The 21,982-nt window shown below is 38.4% G+C and overlaps 1 protein-coding gene across 1 annotated transcript; it reads right to left on the reverse strand.

Annotated features, from left to right (window-relative positions):
* Positions 1-9: 9 nt before the first annotated feature.
* lman2lb (lectin, mannose-binding 2-like b) lies at positions 10-6,508 on the reverse strand. Its single transcript, XM_046034885.1, has 8 exons — positions 6,271-6,508; positions 5,393-5,511; positions 4,967-5,084; positions 4,113-4,195; positions 3,494-3,655; positions 2,961-3,075; positions 2,627-2,743; positions 10-627 (listed from the first exon to the last, which is right to left on the reverse strand). The coding sequence occupies exons 1-8, from the start codon at positions 6,473-6,475 to the stop codon at positions 485-487; spliced, it is 1,062 nt and encodes a 353-aa protein (XP_045890841.1). The 5' UTR covers positions 6,476-6,508; the 3' UTR covers positions 10-484.
* Between the last annotated feature and the right edge of the window lie 15,474 nt (positions 6,509-21,982).

Here is a 21,982-nt window from a genome sequence, read left to right on the forward strand (position 1 = left end):
GATCCACAGGTTGACTGGTCTTCACAGCAGCTAACTGTCAGATTAAAGCTGCACGCTGGCAGCACCAAGGGGCAGTGAGAAATCATGTAACATGATGTTGTAACATGATGTCAGTAAACTACACACAGCATCTGTGATTGATTCTGAAGTTTTTGTTAAGTCTCTTCCTGTTGATGTAGAAGTGGGGCAGATATGTTAAATCTATAGTGTCTCCAAAAAAAATCTTCTATGGCAGCTTTATCTCATCTATCTTCTATAACACAAGATTAAAAAAATAAAGAATATTTCACAGCTGGCTCTCTCACCAGTTCCTGATCTCTTCAGCTGTTCTTCTCAGGTGTTCTCTTGGCTCTGGGCATCAGACCCACGAGGCTGTTCGATTGTATGGTTCAGTAAAGCTAGTGCAGTGTTTGCATTGTTGTGTTGTATGTTGATCAAAAAAAACATACATTCTGAAAACCTATGTGGATCAACCACTCTCTGATCAATAGAAACGTTTGCGTCGGTTTTCCTTCCAGCGCCCATAAACCACCATCCCCACCACTGCCAGCACACCCAGGCCCAGGATGGAGAAGAGGAGGGTGAAGAAGAACTGGACTCCGCTCATCCCTTCCTCCTGGACTTCCACTGCGAAGCAAAAGAATGACGATTCATTATAAAAAAGATCAGGATCCCAAGCAGTGTTCAGGTTAACTTTATACAACCACTTCATGAAAAAGAATTTATTTTAGACCAAGGCTGTCAGCTTCTTCCACAAAATAAAATGGGATTATGCCATTTTGAGTATCATTGCTTAGAGAGATGAACTGCCTAGCTCGAGAGTACCAGACACTGAACAAAGGGCACATGAGACAGCAATTCCCCTAGAAACACTGGTTATTAATATATAGTATTAACAGTTTGTTTGTTTTGTGGACAAAGCCGCTTTGCAATGGAGAGGCGTCTACAATCAGTCTCTTTGGAAGTTTCTCTGGAAGATTTGGGCATTTCCAAAGGAGAAGCCTAATGAAAAAAGCTGTACCCCATTTACACCTGCCATAATGAGGTGCATTATGGCAAGTGTAGGATCCAGTGTTTTTGGAACTTGACTCATTCTAGATATTAAAAGGGTACCTTGGCTTCTGCTACTTTCATTTTGAATTGCACAGAAAACATGAAGTACTCATACAAACAGAGACACCACCACAATCTTTTTGCTACCCTGAAAAAGGAAGTTGAGAGAATTCCTCAAGTGAACCACAATCTCGGGCTTGTCATGTGACTGGAAATGATGAGTGATGGTAATGTTATTAGGGGTGCAACAAGAACAGTTGACAAAAAACGATTACTAAATTAGTTGCCAACGAATTTAACAATCAATTCGTTCATTGGGCCATAGACACGGTCAGCTTAACGGAGTAAAGTGATGTGAACAGTAAAGTTAATAAAACAACACAACATCAGCGATAGTATTAACACCTTCACAACCTAAAAACCTCCAGTGTGTGGGAGCACTTGACTCTTCACTTTACCAAAAAGGTTGTGAACTGCAGAATTTGCAAAGTTGACCTCTCCTGGTCTGGGAGCACCTCAGTTATGCCGGAGCATCTAGAGAGGAGGCACATAACGTTGTGGCTCTCTGGATGACGAAGACTCGTCTCGGTAAGATAGTTAGCAAGCTAGCTTAACGTTAAAGCCGTGTTACTTCATGTATTGAGCTATAACGTTTTCTATATATTTTCCCTCGGTCAATCAATCGTTAATGACGGTTAGCGTAGCAAATAATTATTATAGCACAACGGTCCTGTTCACTTTACAGATGTGACCTGACTTTACAATCATAAACAATGCATCGCTCATGGCGACGTTTACAGCTGGACAATGTGTTGCTGCCGAGTGCGCAGGACAAGACAACACCAGACAATTTCTTACTTTGTTAAAAAATAAGACAACAGTTCTGTCTCTGCATAAGGTGGCAGCTAATCCACACCAGACCCCCTTAAAAAAACAAGGAGGTTTGTGAGTTGTTGGCTATGGGGATGTTATATACACTTTTGAAACTCTGTCTACTGCAAAATCGTTATTATTGGTCCCCTCTTGTAAATTTGGCAGATGTGACACATGAAGTTGTTCCTTGTTAGTTTGTCCCCGTATGTTGCAGTACCAATGCGAAAACTTCTCTGTCCGTAGACAGCAGATCAGCTGTTCAGATGAGTGTTCGCACAGCGCTGTGCGCACACACTTTTATTTCTTACTGAATAGACCTGTTTGGTCCATGAAAGGCCTTGATTTCAGTGGAACTTTCTGTTGCTGCATCAGAAACGTTCATTAAAAGATGTATTTTTGAAAGCAGCATTCATTTGATTGTCTTGTCTGTTACTTAGCATCTAAACCAAACTCAAGTTTAATTTAAAAGCTGATAACTTAATGAGAGACATAGTGTAATTTTGCGATTCATAATCCGAATTCGTCGATTACTTGTTTTAATAATGGACAGATTGATCAACTATCAAAATAGTCGTTAGTTGCAGCCCTAATATTTAGTAGCTACAGTATTAAATCTAGGCGTCTATGTATTGTATAATCATGCATCTTCTAAGAAAGAACTTCACAGTCCACAGAGCGGACAGGGCCATGCTGTATCTACCTTGGAACTGTTCCATGTTGTCAACCCTGGGAATGGTGACCTCCTCCTCTTCCTCATCCTCAGGAGTCCTCTCTACTGTCAGCTGGTACAACTTCATGGAGATGATGTCATGGTTATCTAGAGCCACATGCACAAGTCAGTAATTAACACATGAAGAGGGAATTCAAACAAACCTCTTGGGCCCATTTGCTGTTTCTTCTGTCATCTTAGCATCATTTAAGATAACTTTTCATCTCTTCTGGCAACTTACTGGAATTCCCCTAAAGATGTAATTAACGTTTCATTCCACTTAATCTAATTAAACAAAGGTTCCCAGTGGTCAGATTCCTCATACCTGACAGGTCTCCAGTGGCAGAGGAGGCACCAAAAAAGTAGCCTGTGGGTAGCCGCAGTCCTGTGATGTCCGCACAGTCTTTCCATTCCTGCTTACCATCTACGTCCACCATGAGCTGGAGAGCGGAGGAAGGTCAGCATGAGTCACTGACAGAGGATAAACTAATGCTAAGAGTTATCTTTATCAACCGTTTTCTTATTTTATTTCATAGGTATAAACTACACTTATGAGTTCTGGTTGAAATACGTTCGTTTTATGAACAGGAAGACTATTTATCTGGGAGTGCCGGGATTCTGTTTTCATGGGAATCCTTTAACCTGAAATTATTTTTTCCAACATTTAATATGATTGTCATCCTGGCTTTTAAATCCTGCCTTCGGGGTTTTTCCATGATGAAAAAATGTAACTTTTAATTGTCATTTTCACGCTTTATGACATGACGATGTAACACTTAAACACAATTTAAATGTTGATCTAAAAACCAACATGTAAATATAAAGTATTAATCCCACCATGGTTACAGGATTTCTTACCGTGAGTCTGTTTTTGGAGTATCTGACGAGCAGAAATGTATCGTAAATTGCGTTGCGCACCATAGCTGTACATCCTCCGAGCTCAGTGGGCCGTCCATCATAGTCATGGTCATATGACAGAGTCCCATTCCCCAGCATCACTGATATATACGGGAAAGTCCTCTGTGAGGAAGACGGCAGTGTTATACACACACTGTACAACACAGACACACTCAAAGTACACCTTTACACTGCTATTTCAGCTGCAGTACCACAATTTGACACCAGACACGCATCAACACAGGTGTATGTAATGACATAATGTGGGATGGTGAACTGGTGAATGCAATGAACATCCTTAGCTCATCAATAAACAGCTGTTTCTGATGCTACCTGAATTCCAGATTGTGTCCTCTGGCCATTCGAGTGGGTTGCAGAAAGAGAAATATGACACACTCCTGGGATCAGTTCATTACTGAAAATAAGAAGCCAGGCAAGACGAGCAGGCTGTACCATGCAAGGCTTTTACATTGTGTGCCATTAGGCATGCCGGGGTTGTCTTCAATCATTTCTGGGGCAAAGATCACTTTTGACATGTTCATGTGGTCTCCATTTAGTTTCTACTGTATCTGTCACTCACATCATGGTTCTTGTCAGCGTTGGGGTAGGTGTCCACAAATATTCCCAATCCAATGAACTGGTTCATGTTGCCAAACACAGGACCTGCAAAGAAAGAGGGAGGTCTGTCAGGCAATTCTCAGAATGCGATCCATTCAGTTAATAACAATTGAAAAGGCTACACCAGCCGCATGTTTACAATTTCACCCCTATTCACGTTAGCAGAGGGCTAAACCAGAAGTTAGCCTGCTCGGCCAGCAAAACTCAACATAGTAGACGCTGTAGCGCTACCGCCGACTAGCGTTTGGGGGTGTAATTGCAGAATGACGAAGATGCCGACGCACAAGTATAAATGCATGCCGTGCTACGCTGTAGGCTACGCACGTAGACCCTACGCAGAAGTACAAATCAAGCTTAACTGGAATCAGGTGTCCAATGAGGTTTGGATCCGATCTGGAAAAATCACATTTCATGTGTTTTTTGTTTGCTGTCCAGATTTTCTACAATCAATCTGGATTTGCCAAAAACATTATTTGGGCTGACGGCCTGAATGAGGCCTTGGTGCCACATGCAGATCTTGCCAGTCACTTTGCACAGAATGTACTGAGATGAAATCACTGATGTGTCAATCATATCATCTGACTATGACACAGCAAAGATTACAAAGAAGCACATTTCCTAAAATATTTGCTTATTCCTTTAAAAATCGTTCTCCTTTGTTTTGTTGAGCAGAAAGATGAGCCAACTCTTAAGACTGGGCTTTGTAAATATGCTCCGGGAATACTGGGTTCATATTACATGAAATCATTTGTAGCACCTAGTTCATTTTCGTTGTATGAGACATGACACCTCAACAGTGATCCAATCTCTACCTACCGTTCTGCATGCGATCTTTGGTTAACCAGACACCCAGTCCATCCCCATTCAAATTCTTCTTTCCCAGGCCATGGATTTTGAAGTGCACCTTGAGCTCCCAGTCCTGCAAGAAGAAAGGCTAGAAAGCCAGAGAAAGAAACACAGGCAGGTTATTCCTGTGCTATGATATGTGTACTAAGCATTTGTCAACGGATCTGAGTAACACACTATGCTTTTGAAACAGGCTGAGTTAGTCTAAAGTTAAAGTGTCAGTACTTTAGACTGTCAGTCTATACTATATTCATAAAAGGTGTATACATATAATATAAAATGTTTATGTCAATGTCATGTTAAGTGGTTCTGTGTACTTCTCTGAAACAGGCAGGTTAAGGTGTGTAGGATGTGTGCAGAGTGAGTGGGATGTGCAATTTTTTGCAGCAGACTTACAATTCGACTCCAAACAGCTCCCTGTCTGCTCTGCAGGTCTGGGGTCAGCCTCACATAGTCAGGCGTAACCATGGCCGTGCCCATCAGATCCCACTGTGAAGAACTAGAGAAACCTAACCCTGCACAGCAGAAATATATCTGTTAGCTACAGTATTCACGCCAGTTTCTACAGTAACTTTAAATTGTAGGGATTCCTCCAACTATTCTCGGTCTATAAACAATACAATACACCAGGCTGCGTACTGTCCAAACTGCCCTTTAAAATCTCTGAATTGTATTTCAATTTACTTACTGGTAAAACACACACGAACCAACTTTGAAGAAACTTTGTTTCAACATTATGTTAAGGTAAAAAAAAATAGTGATCTGTGACAAAAGCAAAATATTATTGTTAAATTGTCTCTTGCCAACTTGAGGGTGGTTGTTGTTTTAAGGATCATGTCGGCTCTTACTGGTGTATCGTGTGTAAAACGAGTATGAAACAAACACTGTAACACTCTAGTGTAAGCAGAGAGGAGTTCGTTAACTTGGTTGGTTAAATTTACGTTAAGCTAACGTTAGACTTTATTATCATTCCTAACAAGCTAACTAACGTTAGCTGTTATTCCTGAGCCAACAATAGCTATCAAGATGTCTAACGTAACAGTTAACCACAAGTGCCTGAGGGGCACAGAGTTCCTCTGAGTTAATAATTAACGTTATACTGCTGACACAGCACTAGCTATCCATGAGTTGCGCTGAATTAAACGCAATGCTCATTTACGTTTCAAAGAATTGTTTTTGTTAGTTACAGTTAACTTAATTTAGCTTAATTACACTCGTTAGCTAACGTGTGCGTTAAGGTAACCGCTAGGGTTATTTGACAGTCACCAACTTACCACGGTATGGCTTTGCCAGAGAATACTCCCGCTTCAAAAAGTCCTCCATAAAGTCCTGGCTGTCTGCCAGCGACTGGCTCATCAATATACAAACGGTAACAAAAAAACATGTTAATTCACGGGTGTTTTTAAAATGAAACATTGGATATAAAAACCAGAAACTTCGCAATCGATCCAGATTTGATTTGGTTACAGTGGCAACCATCTTTACACTCCCACTTCAAACTAGTCACGTGGTTTCACGCAAGTCAGCGGAAAAACCCTACCACTAACTTCCGGTTATAAAACCAGCTTAAAAGCGTTCAAATCAAACTGAGAATTAACTTTATTTTTATTAAATACATTGTTATTTTTATGAGTGGTGGCAAAATAATTCATATATTTCACTTGGTACAAAATAATAGTAGGCCTACTTACTTATTTAGAACATAGGGATATTAGCCTAAGAATCAGGGTAAAAGTAGTGATTTGGGGCATTCAGGATGTTATATTATAAAAAATATTATTGGTTTATTATTACTAATACCCAAAATTTAAATCAGCAATTTAATGTTGTGGGTTGAGCTAAATTTAACCACTTTAGTTTTGATGTAATAGCGGCCGATACAGTTGTTGGCTTAAAGTAGTGCATCTTATTTTATGAGTTCTGATATGTTTTATAAATGCCAAACAAATAGTATAGTAAAACATTAAAAGTACCTGTGGCATGTTGTATTAAAATACTGGCTGTTTTTTGTCCTTTCTTAAAATAGGTTTTAGTCTAGTTAAAGGTTTAATGAATTCCATAACACTCTATCTTTGGCAGTTTAAACAAAATTCTATTGGCTGAAACTATGTCAAATATGTAGTACTGAAGCTTTATAACCAATATTTAAAATGTTTGGGCTAGACTTCTGAAATCACTTATAATGTAAATGTAAATAAAGAGAGAGAAAGCTTAGCCTAATCTAAAAGCTACTGAAAAGCATATTCACATGGTACAACAGGGCCAAAGCTGCAAATGACCAGTCAAAGAGATAAGAACACTAGGCTTGAGAACAGTGCAACAGTGCAGCGTCTCTAGCGCATCAAGTATTTTCACAACTGTGCAACAACAACACAAATGTGCAAATCCATTGTGAAAGTCCTGTTGACATAAAATTCCTGTTTTAGTTCTTGTTATCTCAGAATTGGAATGTAAATGCTTTGAAATAATTGAAATAGCTCATATTAAACACATATTTAATATTACCACACGGACTTCCTGAATATAGCAGGTATGGTGATGACCCACATCTTCTGCCAAGTGTGAGCATAAGGGGAGGTGGTGATTTACCCTGACCTCTGTCAAGGAGTCTTGAGGTATTTGGTAGAAAACAGCTCCATCGTCTGGCAGCAGGGCCTCATGTCCAAACCATATTGTACATAAAGAGATTAGATTAGAGATTTAAAACAGTTGATTGATTGATTGATGTATTTATTTCAAGAAGAAGAAGAACAACAAACAGTGGTAAAAACAGAACAAAATATAAAATCCATATTTTCCAGTAGTTAAACACTTCTATTTACATGTGAGAAAGGGAGAAGAAAGAAGGTATGTGTGTCAGGAGTGCATACTATCAGTACAAGCTGCTCACAAGGTAGCATTCTTTCCCCTGTGCTTTTTTCTCTATTCACAAATGAATTTTCCATAAATAATAGTACCATTAAGCTGATAAAATATGCAGATGATATGGCCTTAGTAGGACTCTCACAAAAAATTGACCCCTCTGGTGAGGCCTCTTATTTAGCACATGTAAAGGCCCTTGAAGCATGGTGCAAAGATAGCGAGCTAGAAATCAATGTGGCAAAGACAAACGAGCTAATCTTTGGCAATAAAGAAGACATAACAACAGAGCCAGTTGTACTTAATGGTCAAGTAGTTCAAACTGTGGGAACTATTAAGTATTTAGGCACGGTTGTTGACAACCATTTGAGTTTTATAGATAATACAGATTATATTTTTAAGAAATGTTCACAACGACTTAATCTCCTCAGAAGACTGAACTGCCTGGGCGTTAGTGCTCAGATTATTGAACTAGTATACATCACACACATTGAAAGTGTTTTAACCTTTCATCTCTCTGCTTGGTTTGGTCATTTAAATTGCAAGCTTAAGAACAAGCTTAACAGGATAGTGTTAATGGCTAGTAAAATAGTAGGAAATCCTCAAAAACATCTGACCCAAATATATACTGACAGAATGAGAAAGAAGGCTCGACAAATCACTACAGACAGCACTCAACCTCTTTCTAGCCAGTTTGAGCTTCTGAAGTCTGGGAGGCGCTTCAGGGTGCCTCTTGCAAAAAGTACTTTTAGGAAATCTTTTGTGCCAAATGCTATTGGAATCCTGAATCAAACCAAGTAACTATAGCAAATGAATTATCCTGATGTATTTAAAGTACATTTATTTATATGATTGATGAAAAATTTCCATCTCGGTGGATAATAAAGATTCATTCATTCATTCATTCATTCAAGTGAAACATATACTCCTACCCCTTAATTCACTAAATACATCTACTAACAATAATAAGTCAACGAAACTAATACATCTATAAAATTATAAATCTAAACAAAAAAATGAATATACAAACTTAGAACTACACTCACATCTATACAATCACACAGACAAGTCTATATATTTATACATAACTACATTCTAATCTACATATAAGTTAATGAGAACCCCTGGTGATTATTAGAAGCCTTCTTCATCTCTGTGCCTCTTAATATAATTTATAATAATAATAATTTTATAATTTCTTTGTACTGGTTGTTCGAATACCGGGAGAGGTCTGTTGAAATGCAAAACCTCACCTCCCAGCTGGTTATGTTCACTGTTAAGGAGTCACACAGGTTCAGTCCCTCAACTATTATTACCCTTCAATGACTACTACTGAAAACACTTGCTGCTTTTAGGTACAATCAGTTCACTTCTTGATGTAGTCCAGATAACTTTACTATATTGTTTTTTTAATAAGCTATAACATTAATTTTCTTATTGGCTCAGATTTCTGCTCTTTTAAGAAATCATTAAAACCACCATTACCGTAAAAACTGAATATTTCTGTAAGCAGCTTTAGCATACATTATGTTTGCCTCTATGCACTCAGGACCATGTTGCAGGATGAGCACTGGATTTATCAACAATTAATCCATGTTGGATGGTAATATGTTCTAATCATACAAGTTTCTTAATTTGAACCATGGATATCGAGTCTTAAAAGCTTCCATCTGCCTGTTCAAGCAAATCTGACTCTAACATGAAGGAGAGTTCAGTCTGAGGTAAAGAGCAAACAGTGAAATTCCAGTAGGGGATTACCATGTTTTGTCTGTGTTGGTACAACTTGTGCTGCTTTCTACTTTAAAGCTGCATTAAATCTTTTTTTTATCTCTTCTTTTTTGCCCTTTTGGTGGCAGCTCAACAAGCTGAAAACACAACATTGACATGTTATATTATTATTTTTCTGGGCATGTTCGTTGCCTATTTACAAATCCAGCAGACACAGAGCAACACTCTCAATTATTTGGAATCATGTTTCTCTCCACCAGATCAAATTAAGTCCAATGTTCACTCTCCTTTTAGCATGGTTTTTGACAGACAATGTGAGGGACAGGAGACCATGCTTCCACCCAGCTGTCCAGAGCCAGAAGATGGCAAGGTGCAGAATCTGTGCAGAAGGAATAACATTTCAATCATTTCAGAGCTTTTTATCTTTAGAAATGTAGTGTTCTGTCACATTGCCTCCCTACTTAGTAGAAAAACCTCTACTGAGAAATGTAGCTGAACTAGTAGCAACTCCCCCTCGGCAATGAGCTGGAAAACTCTGTGAAGTTTAAGAAACTGCAGACTGATCTGTGACTATGTCACTATGAGTGACCCCTTTCATCTTTTGCATTTTCCAGCAGCTTAATGGTCTATGGATTACAGAAAGTTGAATGGCAGGTAGATAATCAATAAGTTTACAGCTTGCACTTCCCAACCCTACATTTATTCACAATGTCTGGTTCAACGCTGAATTACAGGGGACTCAGCTCTTTGCAGAGTCTGCTTGCTCGCTCACGCAGCCTTGTTGTGTCTCATAAAAGAATGGTGCTCGGTTCGATTAATGGACAGAGCCAAGTATTGACATGCAATGTAGGACGCCGGGCTTGTGTCAGGATCCTGGGAGAAATAATACAGTAATGCAGTCAAGTTGAGGGTGATGCTATTGCTCCTCAGAGACAGACAAAAAGACAGAGTGGGAATAAGAGAGCAAACATGAAGGTGTTTATGATCCAGCGGTGACTTGGGGCCCTTAGTATTTCCTGTATATGTCCCATGAGAAGATATTATTCACTTTCATTGAGAAAGCCAGCTGAACCTTGAAACCTGAAACATCAGCGTCTAGCACCTCTCCTGACACCCACGCATCACCATTTGTGTATCCCGTAATCCGTGGCGGAGACCAACACATACAGCACGGGGCTGTCTGCGGAGCCATAAATTCTGCCTCAGCTTATTGAGTGGAGAGGATTGCAGGGCATGCTGCATGCAGTCGCGTCCCGCTGTGACAGACTTGCACTGTAATCCATGTTTGTAAGGTCAGGAGATATTTTAATATCTGTTGGTCACAGTCAGATTCAGTGCTCATCTTCATTAAAGCCATCCACACCTGTTGTATTGTAAACAAATGGGAGTGAATGTTTCCCAGGGGAAGAGAACTTTTACGCAACCACATGCTCTGTGATTCCAGCAATGTGTTCAACAGAGTTGGAAATGAACAAACAATGTAGTATATTGCAACATGGTTCACTACATAGATAAAAGAGGATCTCTGCAGAATCTCTGTTTGTCTGTCATGTCATGACAATACAAGATGGATTACCAAACAGGCAAAGCAGGGAACTGCCCTAAGGCCTTATTGTTCCCAACTTGTAAAAACTTGCATTTTTTTTGCAACATTGCAACAGGCATGCTTGATTGTGATCTGACCTCAATATGCAAATTAGTTATGTAGGGCTGGTGAACTCCCATCCCAAGTCAAGCACAGCAATGTCACAAATGGACGTCATTCATTTCTAATTCACTGGACAGACTTTGGAATTTACAATCCCATCCAGATATGTTTTCCGACACAAAAATATTCTGTTTTGAACAATAGCATGTGTTCTGATTTGTTTTTTCCACAAGTCCCATTACTTCTTTTTAAAAAATCTACTCTGTGTTCCAAAATACCAATCAAAGATAAAAAAGTAAAGCACAGTGTTTACATACAATTATTATGTATGTTTGTATTTATGTGTGTATCTATCTATCTATGAGCTTTTAGGCTTCTGAAATCAAACCTGCGCCCTTGGATGTGAATACTTCATAAAGCACTGTTCAACCCAAATAACATTCAATCATATTTATATAGTAATATATTTTTTGTGGGATTGAAAATTTACAATTTGAAGCATTACATGTTTATGATGAAAATATGTACTAGAGAACAAGTAGGCCTACCTCAAACTGGGACTGTAACTTTTGAAATAAGTAATCCCATGTTTTTCTTTCAAAAATGAAAAGAATAAATAAGCAACAAAATGCTCCCTCCTCAATTCAGCACACTCAGGGTTTGTTTGTTTTTTGCCGATACAACCATTCTTGGTTTGGCATGTTCAGTAGCTTCCGATAGATAATATTAGCTAATCTTAGCAAAATTTGATTTGAAAAGTTGATATTTCTGTGTAATTGGCACGAGTGTTTTCACCTTGAAGTTGACTCGTGCTACCATTACACTATGTTTTAGCATTTACCATCACATTTATAAAGATTTCCAGAAGAAATAGCATACTGAAGGCTGTGTTGACGGATGATGACATCACTTGGATGTGAGCTGTTCGCACTAACCATGCAGCAGGTTCTTTGATGGACAGTTCAGTTTACATTGCACATACAGAGTCCTGCTGAACCAGGGTGTCCAGCCTCCTGACAAGCTCACAGTGTGAAGCAACGAATGATTAAATAATGAGGAGACTTTAATGCTTCTTCTGGCAGGACATGTGTCTGTTAATATACGACCACTTACAGCAGACAATAACTGTCCTCTTTGTGTGCTTAAAGAGTGCAGACATTAAGAACAGGCAAACACCTCTGGACATAAATATTCACACTATTCAAATCAACAGGCCTGAGAGAATATTGTCAGAGCAGTCAGTGGGGTGAAATATAGTCACTGCTTCAGATGCACTTTAATGGGCTTTTCATCCCCCCCCCCGCTCTTTGTGCTGACAAAAAGGAAAACACATCTTCTTAATTGAAACACTCTTTTCCTAACTATGTTCTCTTCAGGATGTGTTACCCAGACACATCTCTCTGCCAATACTTCACAGCCGTGGCGATGACATTCAGACCGTTATTTTATGTACATTTTCATTCATGATATTATGATAAATACAACTAATGTAATCCTGCTAATTCATACATTATACTATTCGTCATTATATACTGTTTACATCAATATTATAACGTCAGGAAAGTTGAATGGAGCACCGCTTTCCACACTTTGTCTCAGCTGACTGGTTGGTGTGAGGTGGAGAGCAGGAAGTTGGGTTTTGACCAAATTTGTAAATGCAGAGAACACTTCTTCTTAAAAAGATTGATGTCCTCGTGCAGTGGAAAGCTACTCCAGAAAATTAGTAACAGTTTGCCAGCTTCTGTAAATTATCCAGAAAAGTGCACTGGTGTTCAGTTTAGTGCTCAGTTTTCAGTCGTCCACATTGACATTCTGTTTTTGTATTGATAACTGTATATAAATAATGAATTAGCTCCACGCTTAACACTTTAGTCTAATGATGTGTGACCCTGAACAGGTTAAATGGATGGAAGAATTAATATATTTTAAAAGGAGATATTTAGAACTTAACATGTCAATGTTTGATTTTTGAAACTATTCCAATTTAACATCCACATTCATTATTCCCCAGGGATATTTAGCTGCACATGGCGGTCATGCAACAACTTCACCTGTTATGAACAAAGGGGAATGTGTTTCTGCTGCTTTTCGTTTTTTGTGCATTTGTGCAACTTCATTATTCTCCTATATAAAGATTGGGTATACAGTTTACCATTTATATTAATCACTAATTTCATTTACAACTGCTTCAAGTTCTTCTTTTCCTTTTCTTAGGTTTGATATAATCTTTGTGGCTGATCTTCTTCAAACTAGTAGCTACCAAAGTGTTACATGACTTCACATTGACCATTGTAATTGCAAAACACTATTATATAGTGTCAGGTCAATTTTATTTATAGACACCAAAATCAACTAAAAAAATATCAACCTGCAACACCCTCTATGATTAGACCCTTGATTTGGATAAGGAACTCTACAACAAAATAAACAAAAACAAGTGGGAGATATTAGGAAGAACAACAGATTAGTTATCTGCTGCTGCTGGAAATTAGGTTGATGAGAGCTAAATGTTGAACTGTCAAGCACATTTTTGTTCACTTCTCGTAAAATTGTCAATATTCAAAATCTACACAGCTGATTTCTCACCTCAAAACTTTTCAGAAGTGGATTTAGTGATAAAATTAAACTGTAAAATATAAAACTTTCTTTTGCTGGCCTCTGTCTGGCGCACACAATGATGAAGCAGTGAATAGTGACAATTCTCTCTGACCAATCAGCAGTCTGTCGTGTTTTCACGTTACATTTTAGTATCCCTCAGCTCGCTTGGAACCTCGACGGAGGTGAGGTGATACGAAAAGAAGTACCTGGAAGCAGGTACAGGTACAACATTTCTGCAATGGAAAACCAAACAAAGACGAGTCGAGCCAAAGGGCCTCCGCTCAGACTAGCTTGGTTTGAGGGCGTTTTCATTGTGACATCAAAAGTAAAGGAAGAAAAGGCTGGACTACAAACGAGCTGTTTTCAAGCGGTTCAGAGCAGAGCTTTCTGTGGGAGATGGGAACTCCCTTTGGGCTGGACTTTGGGCTTTTTCACTTTGCAAAGCTGTTACATGCACAAAAAAAGATATATAACTCAATAAAGGAGAGGGGAAAAGCCAAAAAGCATAATACCACCTCTTTAAGGAGTCACCCAGTCTGGAGGGAAAAGCTGCTCTGCAGTCTGGTGGTGTGGCAGCAGAAACTTATATATCTCTTCCCAGAAGGCAGCAGGCTGGCTGTGGCTGGGGTGGGCACTGTCCTTTAGTATCTTGTATCTTTAGGCTCAGGAGATGGGTACCAATGATCTTCTGCAGTTTTAATCACCCGCTGCAGAGCCCTCCTGTCCTGGGCCGTGCACAGCCCATGCCAGTTAGTGATGTTTCCAGTCAGAATGCTTTCTATTGCTCCTCTGTAAAAGCTGACAAGAACTTGGCACGGGAATTTGGGCTGTAGGACCCCTTGCCTGTCGAGACATGGACTCCGCTAGACCTCTGAAGTTGTATTGTGGTATCTGATACCAGCAGATCTTTAAAGTCCTTTAAGTTGCAGTTGTTTGTCCAGCACATCCCACAGATGCTCGATTGGATTGAGATCTGGGCAATTATGAGGCAGAATTGAGACCTTGAACTCGTTGTTATGTTCCTCAAACCATTCCTGAACCATTTTTGATTTGCGGCAAGGCGCATTATCCTGCTGAAAGAAGCCACTACCATCGGGGAAGACCATGAAAGGGTGTAAACAGTAGGGGCAGACAATAAACTTAAAATTTTTATATACTTTTTTAAAAAAGTATATAAAAGCCTATCTCTATAAATGATCTTATGTCTGTTTTTTTTTTTCTCATTTTATCTGGCCAACAACACAAAGAGATAGTTGTTTAAATATGAGTTAGGTTCATAGGTTCACCACGCAGTCATATTATAATAATTAAAGTATCTTGTGTCCTCCACATAACGTTTTTGTCTGGGTCAGAGGACGTCTCTTACTTAAATATTCAACTGCAGCAAGCCCACTGATCTCCCACTCAACATCATATTGAACAAAACCCAACAAAATGGTAGATCCACAACATTAGCCTAAAATCAGTTCACACATAGGCATATCGCCGTGTTAGTTGTAATGGGTCACTATCCAACAAGCTATTAAACAAGCTACCAAACAAGCTAGGTAACGTTATGATAGCTAACAAAGCGGACTAATGGTAAAATACATCGGTTATCATCATTTTTTATCACAACTAATTGACTCATGACTCAGCATCATCTGTAGTAAAAAAAATCTCTTCATCCGATGTTTAAAGTGAGTTCAACAACTACTTTGTTCACTCCCACCGGACTCCTGTGTGTAGGTGACATAAAGGGGGAAGGTATTAAGTGAACCAAATAACTCAAAAAGTTTCTAAACTTATAACACTTTCTGCTGCCCCGTTTGCATTTACTTCATTTTAGTACTTACACAATCATTATATCACTTGCTGCCTAATACATCCCACTTGTGCCCGCAATGGCTGATCTCTGTATGTAAGTACATTTTTCACTTTGAACATGCACTGTGAAATCTTTCCAATGCATGTCAAATATTGAAAGTTGTACATGAGAACTATAACTATATACTGTATATTGGAAAATAATTTGTAATATCCATTCAATGTAATGCATACAGCCTGTCAAATCCTTCTCATTTTTCTTATATGTTTTCTCAACATATGTCATCCACTATCAGGAGTTTCTGTAAATTTATGATCAATAATCACATCAATTTTCAAATAAGTGTCTTACAGTGGCCTTAAATACAAATGTGAAAGAAGTTATACATTTGAAGCAGACTCCTCTTCTTTATCCTCATGGACTTAAAGTAATGATGAAGAGAAGTCTGAGTGTATCTCCTCACAGAGAATCACTTTCCAGAGAACTCATCAGTGGAGAAGCTGTTTTACAGTTACAGCTCTCTTTAACATCCAGCCGTCAATCCATCTTTCACCTCTCAATAAGCTAATAGTTCTAATGTGTCAAAATTGATTTCCAGGGGTCTTCTCCCTCCTCCTTCCACAGCTCTTTCTCATCCCCTTTTCTGCTCACCTTCCTATACAACTGATTTATGGCTTTGTTGCAGGAAAAACGACATTGATTTTTTCTTTATTGCATAAACCTTTGTTTTGTGTAAAGTTTGCTGTCTGAGCAGATTGAACTGGAAAAAACAAAATTCACTCAAAAACTCCAATGACACAGTTTAGTCGTAACGAAGGTTCAGCAGAGATTAGAGTATTATATTATCACAGCCTGGCACTTGGAGATATGAATAAATACACACAGACAATCATCTTTGTCAATAGCATGGGTGAAATCCAAGGGATGGGAGTGCAGTAAACCTCTGAATGCCAGAGGTGAAAGCAGTACCCCTCTGGAGTCTGTCGACAAAGAGGAGAGCTGGAGACTGGTGACAGAACTGCACGACTGGGGGCCAATGAGTAGAAATCAGACAGGTGAGCCGGTGGGGCCAGAGAAACAGGAGTCTGCTGCAGCTCAGCAACAGGGGATTGTTACAGCTCAGGAGGAGCAGAGGGTTGTTGCCACTCAAGCTCAGCAGATCACTGCAGAACAGGAACTGATGACAACTGCAGCTCAGGGACAGGGGAATGCTGTAGCCCAGGGACTGTGACAGGAGATAGCTGCAGACAGGACACGGAACAAGACTCAATTGGACCGCTGACTGGAATCACATCATGTCTTTGGGCTACAAACCATGTAGATGCAGCAGCCATTAGCTCCTTCAAACTTTACATTAATCTTTTTGAGTTATGACAACTTCTGTTGAAATTATATTGAACAAATAAACTATATTGAGTTAGGGGAATTAGCTTTTCCTCTACAACAATTCTTGTTACAACTTACTTAATTGTTGATAGCTTAAAGACAAGTGTTTAAGTTGAATACTCATACAATAAAGTTGCTCCAACTAGATTTTCTTCTTATTTAAAAGTAATTTTTATGTAATATTTACTTAATTACCATAATCATGAACACAGGATTTAAGTTAAAAAACATTGTAAAAATTAAGTTGTTCTGAATAGTTTTTCTTCTGTTGTTTTTTTTTTATAGCTTTTTAAGAAATCAACTTTATTTCTGCAGTTGGGTATTTGAACATATATATATATTTAAAAAATCTGTAAAATATTACCTCCACTCATTAAACATTTTGTAACAGCTTTACATTTTTAAAAAACTACAGTAACAAAGTTCCTAGCGTTCCAAGTGTTCATTAAAAATTTACTTTCAATGCCCACCAACCTTCTCAGAAAGTGCAGCTTTTTTACAGTTGCACACAGAAAGGTATATGTCTTTCTTTAAACGTCATCTTTATTTTGTCAACTGTCAAGACAAGATTTGTTGAACATACAGCTTAAGCAACTTGACAGAGAAGCAATCTCAATTTTGTATCCTCTTTAGTTGACATCCGAATACAAAAAAATATATATAATATATGTACAATAATATCGGAAATTGCTCTGACACAAGTGGAATCTTTAGAAAATATTGTTCTTAAGACATTACTTTTGCACTGGCTTTCAGTCCATAGAGGTCAAGAAACAGCTTCTAATAAACTTCGAAACTTTCATCAGCAAAGTAAAGCACCTTGGGATATCCTTTCCCTCCAGGATTTTCATTCTCCACTCCTCCACAATGGCTCTTCTCTTGTGGTCAGCTCCAGGGTTGACCGGTCATAGAGGATAGCAAATTTCATCACTTGACTTTCCAGGCTGGCCTCAAACTCCTTGTGTCCTTGTAAAGCAAATTTGAACATAGGTTAGTGCGTTAGTGATAATGGATTGGAAGATTACTGCTGAGAATGACACAGAATGAAAGCAATGCTAGGATCTTCTTCAGACAACAACTCATTTGTTTTGTAATAAATGTCATCAGAAAATGCCCTGTACTGAGCAAGACAGACAAAAAAGAAGTATTCTGCCACTATTACTTTTATCTCTCTCACAGAACTATCCACAGTTTTGGTCAAACAGCAATTTTAACACCCTTTAACCTAGCCTGCATGTGAACATGCAAACTCCACACAGAAAGGCCTGGGCAACCTGCAACCTTCTTGCTGTGAGGCAACAGTGCTAACCACTGCACCACCGTGCTGTCTATCATATATTAAGCATCTTCAGTCTACCCATCAACAATGAAATTTGAGGTAACATTACCAGCAAAATTAAGTTGATTTAATTGCCAACATTATTACTTGAACACAACTCATAAAAATAAAGTTTGCAACTTAGAAAGTTTATCTAAATCAATAAATATGCAATTAAACAAGTGGTGGTAACGGGTCCCCTGAATTACCTTTTAGAGTGGGAATGTTTTGGGTATATATGTGTATGTAAATATGTATATAAGTAACTGTACCATTCACCCCATTCAAAGCTAAGAAACAGAAAAACACAGTCACACACCAACGGCACAGACATTGGCACAATTTGAGGTTCAGTATCTTGGATACTTCGACTTCGATACCTCTGTTATTGCTGCACCTCCTACTAGTTTACTACTGGTATTTTCATACTGGGTACTCTGTAGTAGCTATGCAGTAACCATGGACATTGCCTGGCCTGGGCATTAGGGGCTAACCCAATGATTTTTCCATCAGCCCTAAATAATTCTGCACTTTCAGCGGTCCGTACTGTAAATAGTACGATGTAGACCTGCTCTATAAGAAATGGTAACCTTTGACCTTTATCTACAAATGAAATTGACATGTAATAAAACAAATATGTACTCTACACAATAGGATTTTTTAAAAATGGGTTTTATCATAATATTGCATTCATAAGGTTCTCTCAGTGTGTTACATTTTGCATAAAGGAAGTAAATGAAAAAAGTTTTACTTAGACATCAAACATTATGCACACTTTTGCAACAAACACATAGTTCCTCTCTAGAAGCCAAACTGATTTAAATTATTCTGGACATAAAAATGTGGCTTGTTATTCCAACATTTTAATCTTCAGATGACACACTAGTACAGTGATAGGTTTGGTTGTTCATATTCAGGCCCTCTAAGCAAATATGTCTTAACTGTGTCTGACTTCTTCCAGGGGATCTGAGCAGCTGGGAAATGTGAGGAATGCTTAGCATCACCTTGTGAATCCTCTACTTCAAACCGCCCCACTCATCCCTGCAGCCCAAAGGTTATCTGCTTTAGGAGTCGTCTGCATACACACTTTTATTGTGAAACACACCTCTGAGTGAACCATGCTGGTGTGTGACTCATGCCCTACAACTATATCTCAAATAGGCATACAGTGTACTGAGGGCTGTGGTTCTGGCCTCCATGTTCTTTACCGCAGGCTGTTTGTAGTGTTTACGATGTGACTTGATGAAAATGTGGTTGTCTGCCACTGAGAGAGCATCATACTCATAACAGAATGTAGTCAATGTCTAACTAAATGTATTTTTTAAAAACTCATTGTTACATGCCAAGCAGGCCAGGGTCGTAACACTCATCATCGTGAGAACAGGGCCAGATTAACAAAAATACACAAAGAAAGCACAATTTTATTTGGTAAAATTCACCATCTAAGCACAATATAAATAATAAAGTCCTTACAGCTACCTTTTCATTCACTCATTCAACACTGGGCCTCAAGATTGATTAATAATGCAGGTGTGTGGTTCATGGCCCCTATCATTTGAATTTATGATGGCTTTAGTGGTTATGGTGGTCCTGCCAACAGCCACACCATAGCCTACAAACATATAAATCTCCTCTTTGCTGTTTCTTTTCTTTAATACACATCGGTTACTATTTGTTTTATAGTGATGTCCGACGTTGAGTCCATGACCAGAATGTCGCTGGTGAAACTAATGTTTCACTCAGCAGCTACCCGCTGTTATTTTATTTTTCAGATGCACAGAGAGAGAGAGAGAGAGAGAGAGAGAGAGAGAGAGAGAGAGAGAATCTATATTCCAATTGAAATCTGGCTTAAAATTTTCCAATTTGTACTAGAACCAATAATTCTATATGGTAGCAAAAATTTGGGGGCCAAAACTTAATAATGAATTTGACAAATGGGACAAAACAATCATAGAATCTTTCCATACCGAGTTCTGTAAGAGCATCTTACAAGTGCAGAGAAAAACACCAAATAACCTGTGCAGAGCAGAGCTCGGCCAATACCCCCTCTATCAAAGATCAATTCAATTTTACAATCACTTAAAATCAGTTAACCCCCAGACATACCATCACAAAGCTCTAACATACCAGGAGCTGAAACCAGAGAAGAGTCCCCTTAGCCAGCTGGTCCTGAGGCTCTCTGCAGTAACAAGTCCCCAACAGCCTCAGGACAGCAATACCAACTCAAGCAGACCAAACCAAATTATCAACAAGCAGAAAGAAAAATATATTGAATACCGGAAAGAAACAACCAAAACATACAAAGTAAATTACAATGTTATCTGACCCTAAAAAGAGAATTCACACTGGCAAATTATCTGAGTACAATCAAATGTCCTAAACTAAGAAAAAATGTTGACAACATACAGACTGAGTGAACACAGCCTGGCCATAGAAAAGGGTCGCCACAAGAGGAGAGACTCTGCTCCCAGTGTGACAGGGGACAGGTAGAGACAGAGCTGCACTTTCTAACCTCATGCCCTAAATATAAAACACTAAGAAAAAAACACTTTGCAAACATTTCCCAAATATTCCCCCACATTCAAATTTATATCAGACACACAGAAACTCCCCTATTTACTGGGAGAAATGCCCAAATGTAAAATAATTGCTGCAAAATATATCTCCTCATGCCAAGAAGTGAGGACAACCAGTGGAACCTCAGACTGATAAATAATTGTAGAAATTTTCTAATTGTTATTATTTTGATCGTTTGATTTTTTAGTAATTGTTTTGTTTTTACATTTGATTCTGATTTCTTTGTTTTAAATTTATTATTATTATTATTATTTTTTAATCAATTATTAATTTTTAAAAATTTGGTCTATTAATATACACACACACACACTTACTGTTTTATTTATTTATTTTATTTTTAATATATTTTTAGGTTTTTTTACACACACACACACACACACGCTTACTGTTTTTATTTATTTATTTAATTTAGATTTTTTTTTTTGTTTAATGAAATGTATGGGGTTGATTGTTCTTATGTAGTTTGTGTGATGCTTTGGCAATATTGTTGTTACACATTCATGCCAATAAAGCTAATTTGAATTGAACTGAATTGAATTGAATTGAGAGAGAGAGAGAGAGAGAGAGAGAGAGAGAGAGAGAGAGAGAGAGAGAGAGAGAGAGAGAGAGAGAGAGAGAGAGAGAGAGAGAAGATGGTGGATAAAATAGTCCTGTTGGGTTTTACAGCTTCGTCTGTATGCAGGGTTACCTGCTTCAACAATGAGCTGCTCTCGTGTTACTGCCACAATAATTCTTTGCGTTGTGAAGATTATTTAGATGCTTCAGGAATAATCACACTGTGTTGGCAGCCTATGCTACTGTAAAACAAGTGTTTAGGTTGGCTACATCTCCCTATTAAAAGGCACAGGTAACAAAAGTTGGCTGGGCAGCAAAAGCGATATTTTAAAGTATATTATAAACATCTTCATGGAGATTTAAAAAGGAAAATAATTGTAGAAATAGCTAAATTACAAATAATCAGCTTCTTCACTGCATTTGCAGGAATATTTTAATGGGCTACTTAAAAAAAATGAACTTATCAAGTTGCCGAGTCTAATGCAATAGACAGTCAATTTTTACTCTGAT

Source organism: Micropterus dolomieu, linkage group LG21 (genome assembly GCF_021292245.1).
Source record: "Micropterus dolomieu isolate WLL.071019.BEF.003 ecotype Adirondacks linkage group LG21, ASM2129224v1, whole genome shotgun sequence".
NCBI lineage: Eukaryota > Metazoa > Chordata > Actinopteri > Centrarchiformes > Centrarchidae > Micropterus > Micropterus dolomieu.

Excerpts from the sequence above, each read along its gene's own strand:
- lman2lb (XM_046034885.1), bottom strand. The coding sequence starts at position 6,475 with ATGGTTGCCACTGTAACCAAATCAAATCTGGATCGATTGCGAAGTTTC. Across the intron at positions 5,512-6,270 it reads TCTGGCAAAGCCATACCGTG|GGTTAGGTTTCTCTAGTTCT; the intron begins GTAAGTTGGTGA and ends TCTGCTGTGCAG. Across the intron at positions 3,076-3,493 it reads ACTCCAAAAACAGACTCACG|CTCATGGTGGACGTAGATGG; the intron begins GTAAGAAATCCT and ends TCCGCTCTCCAG.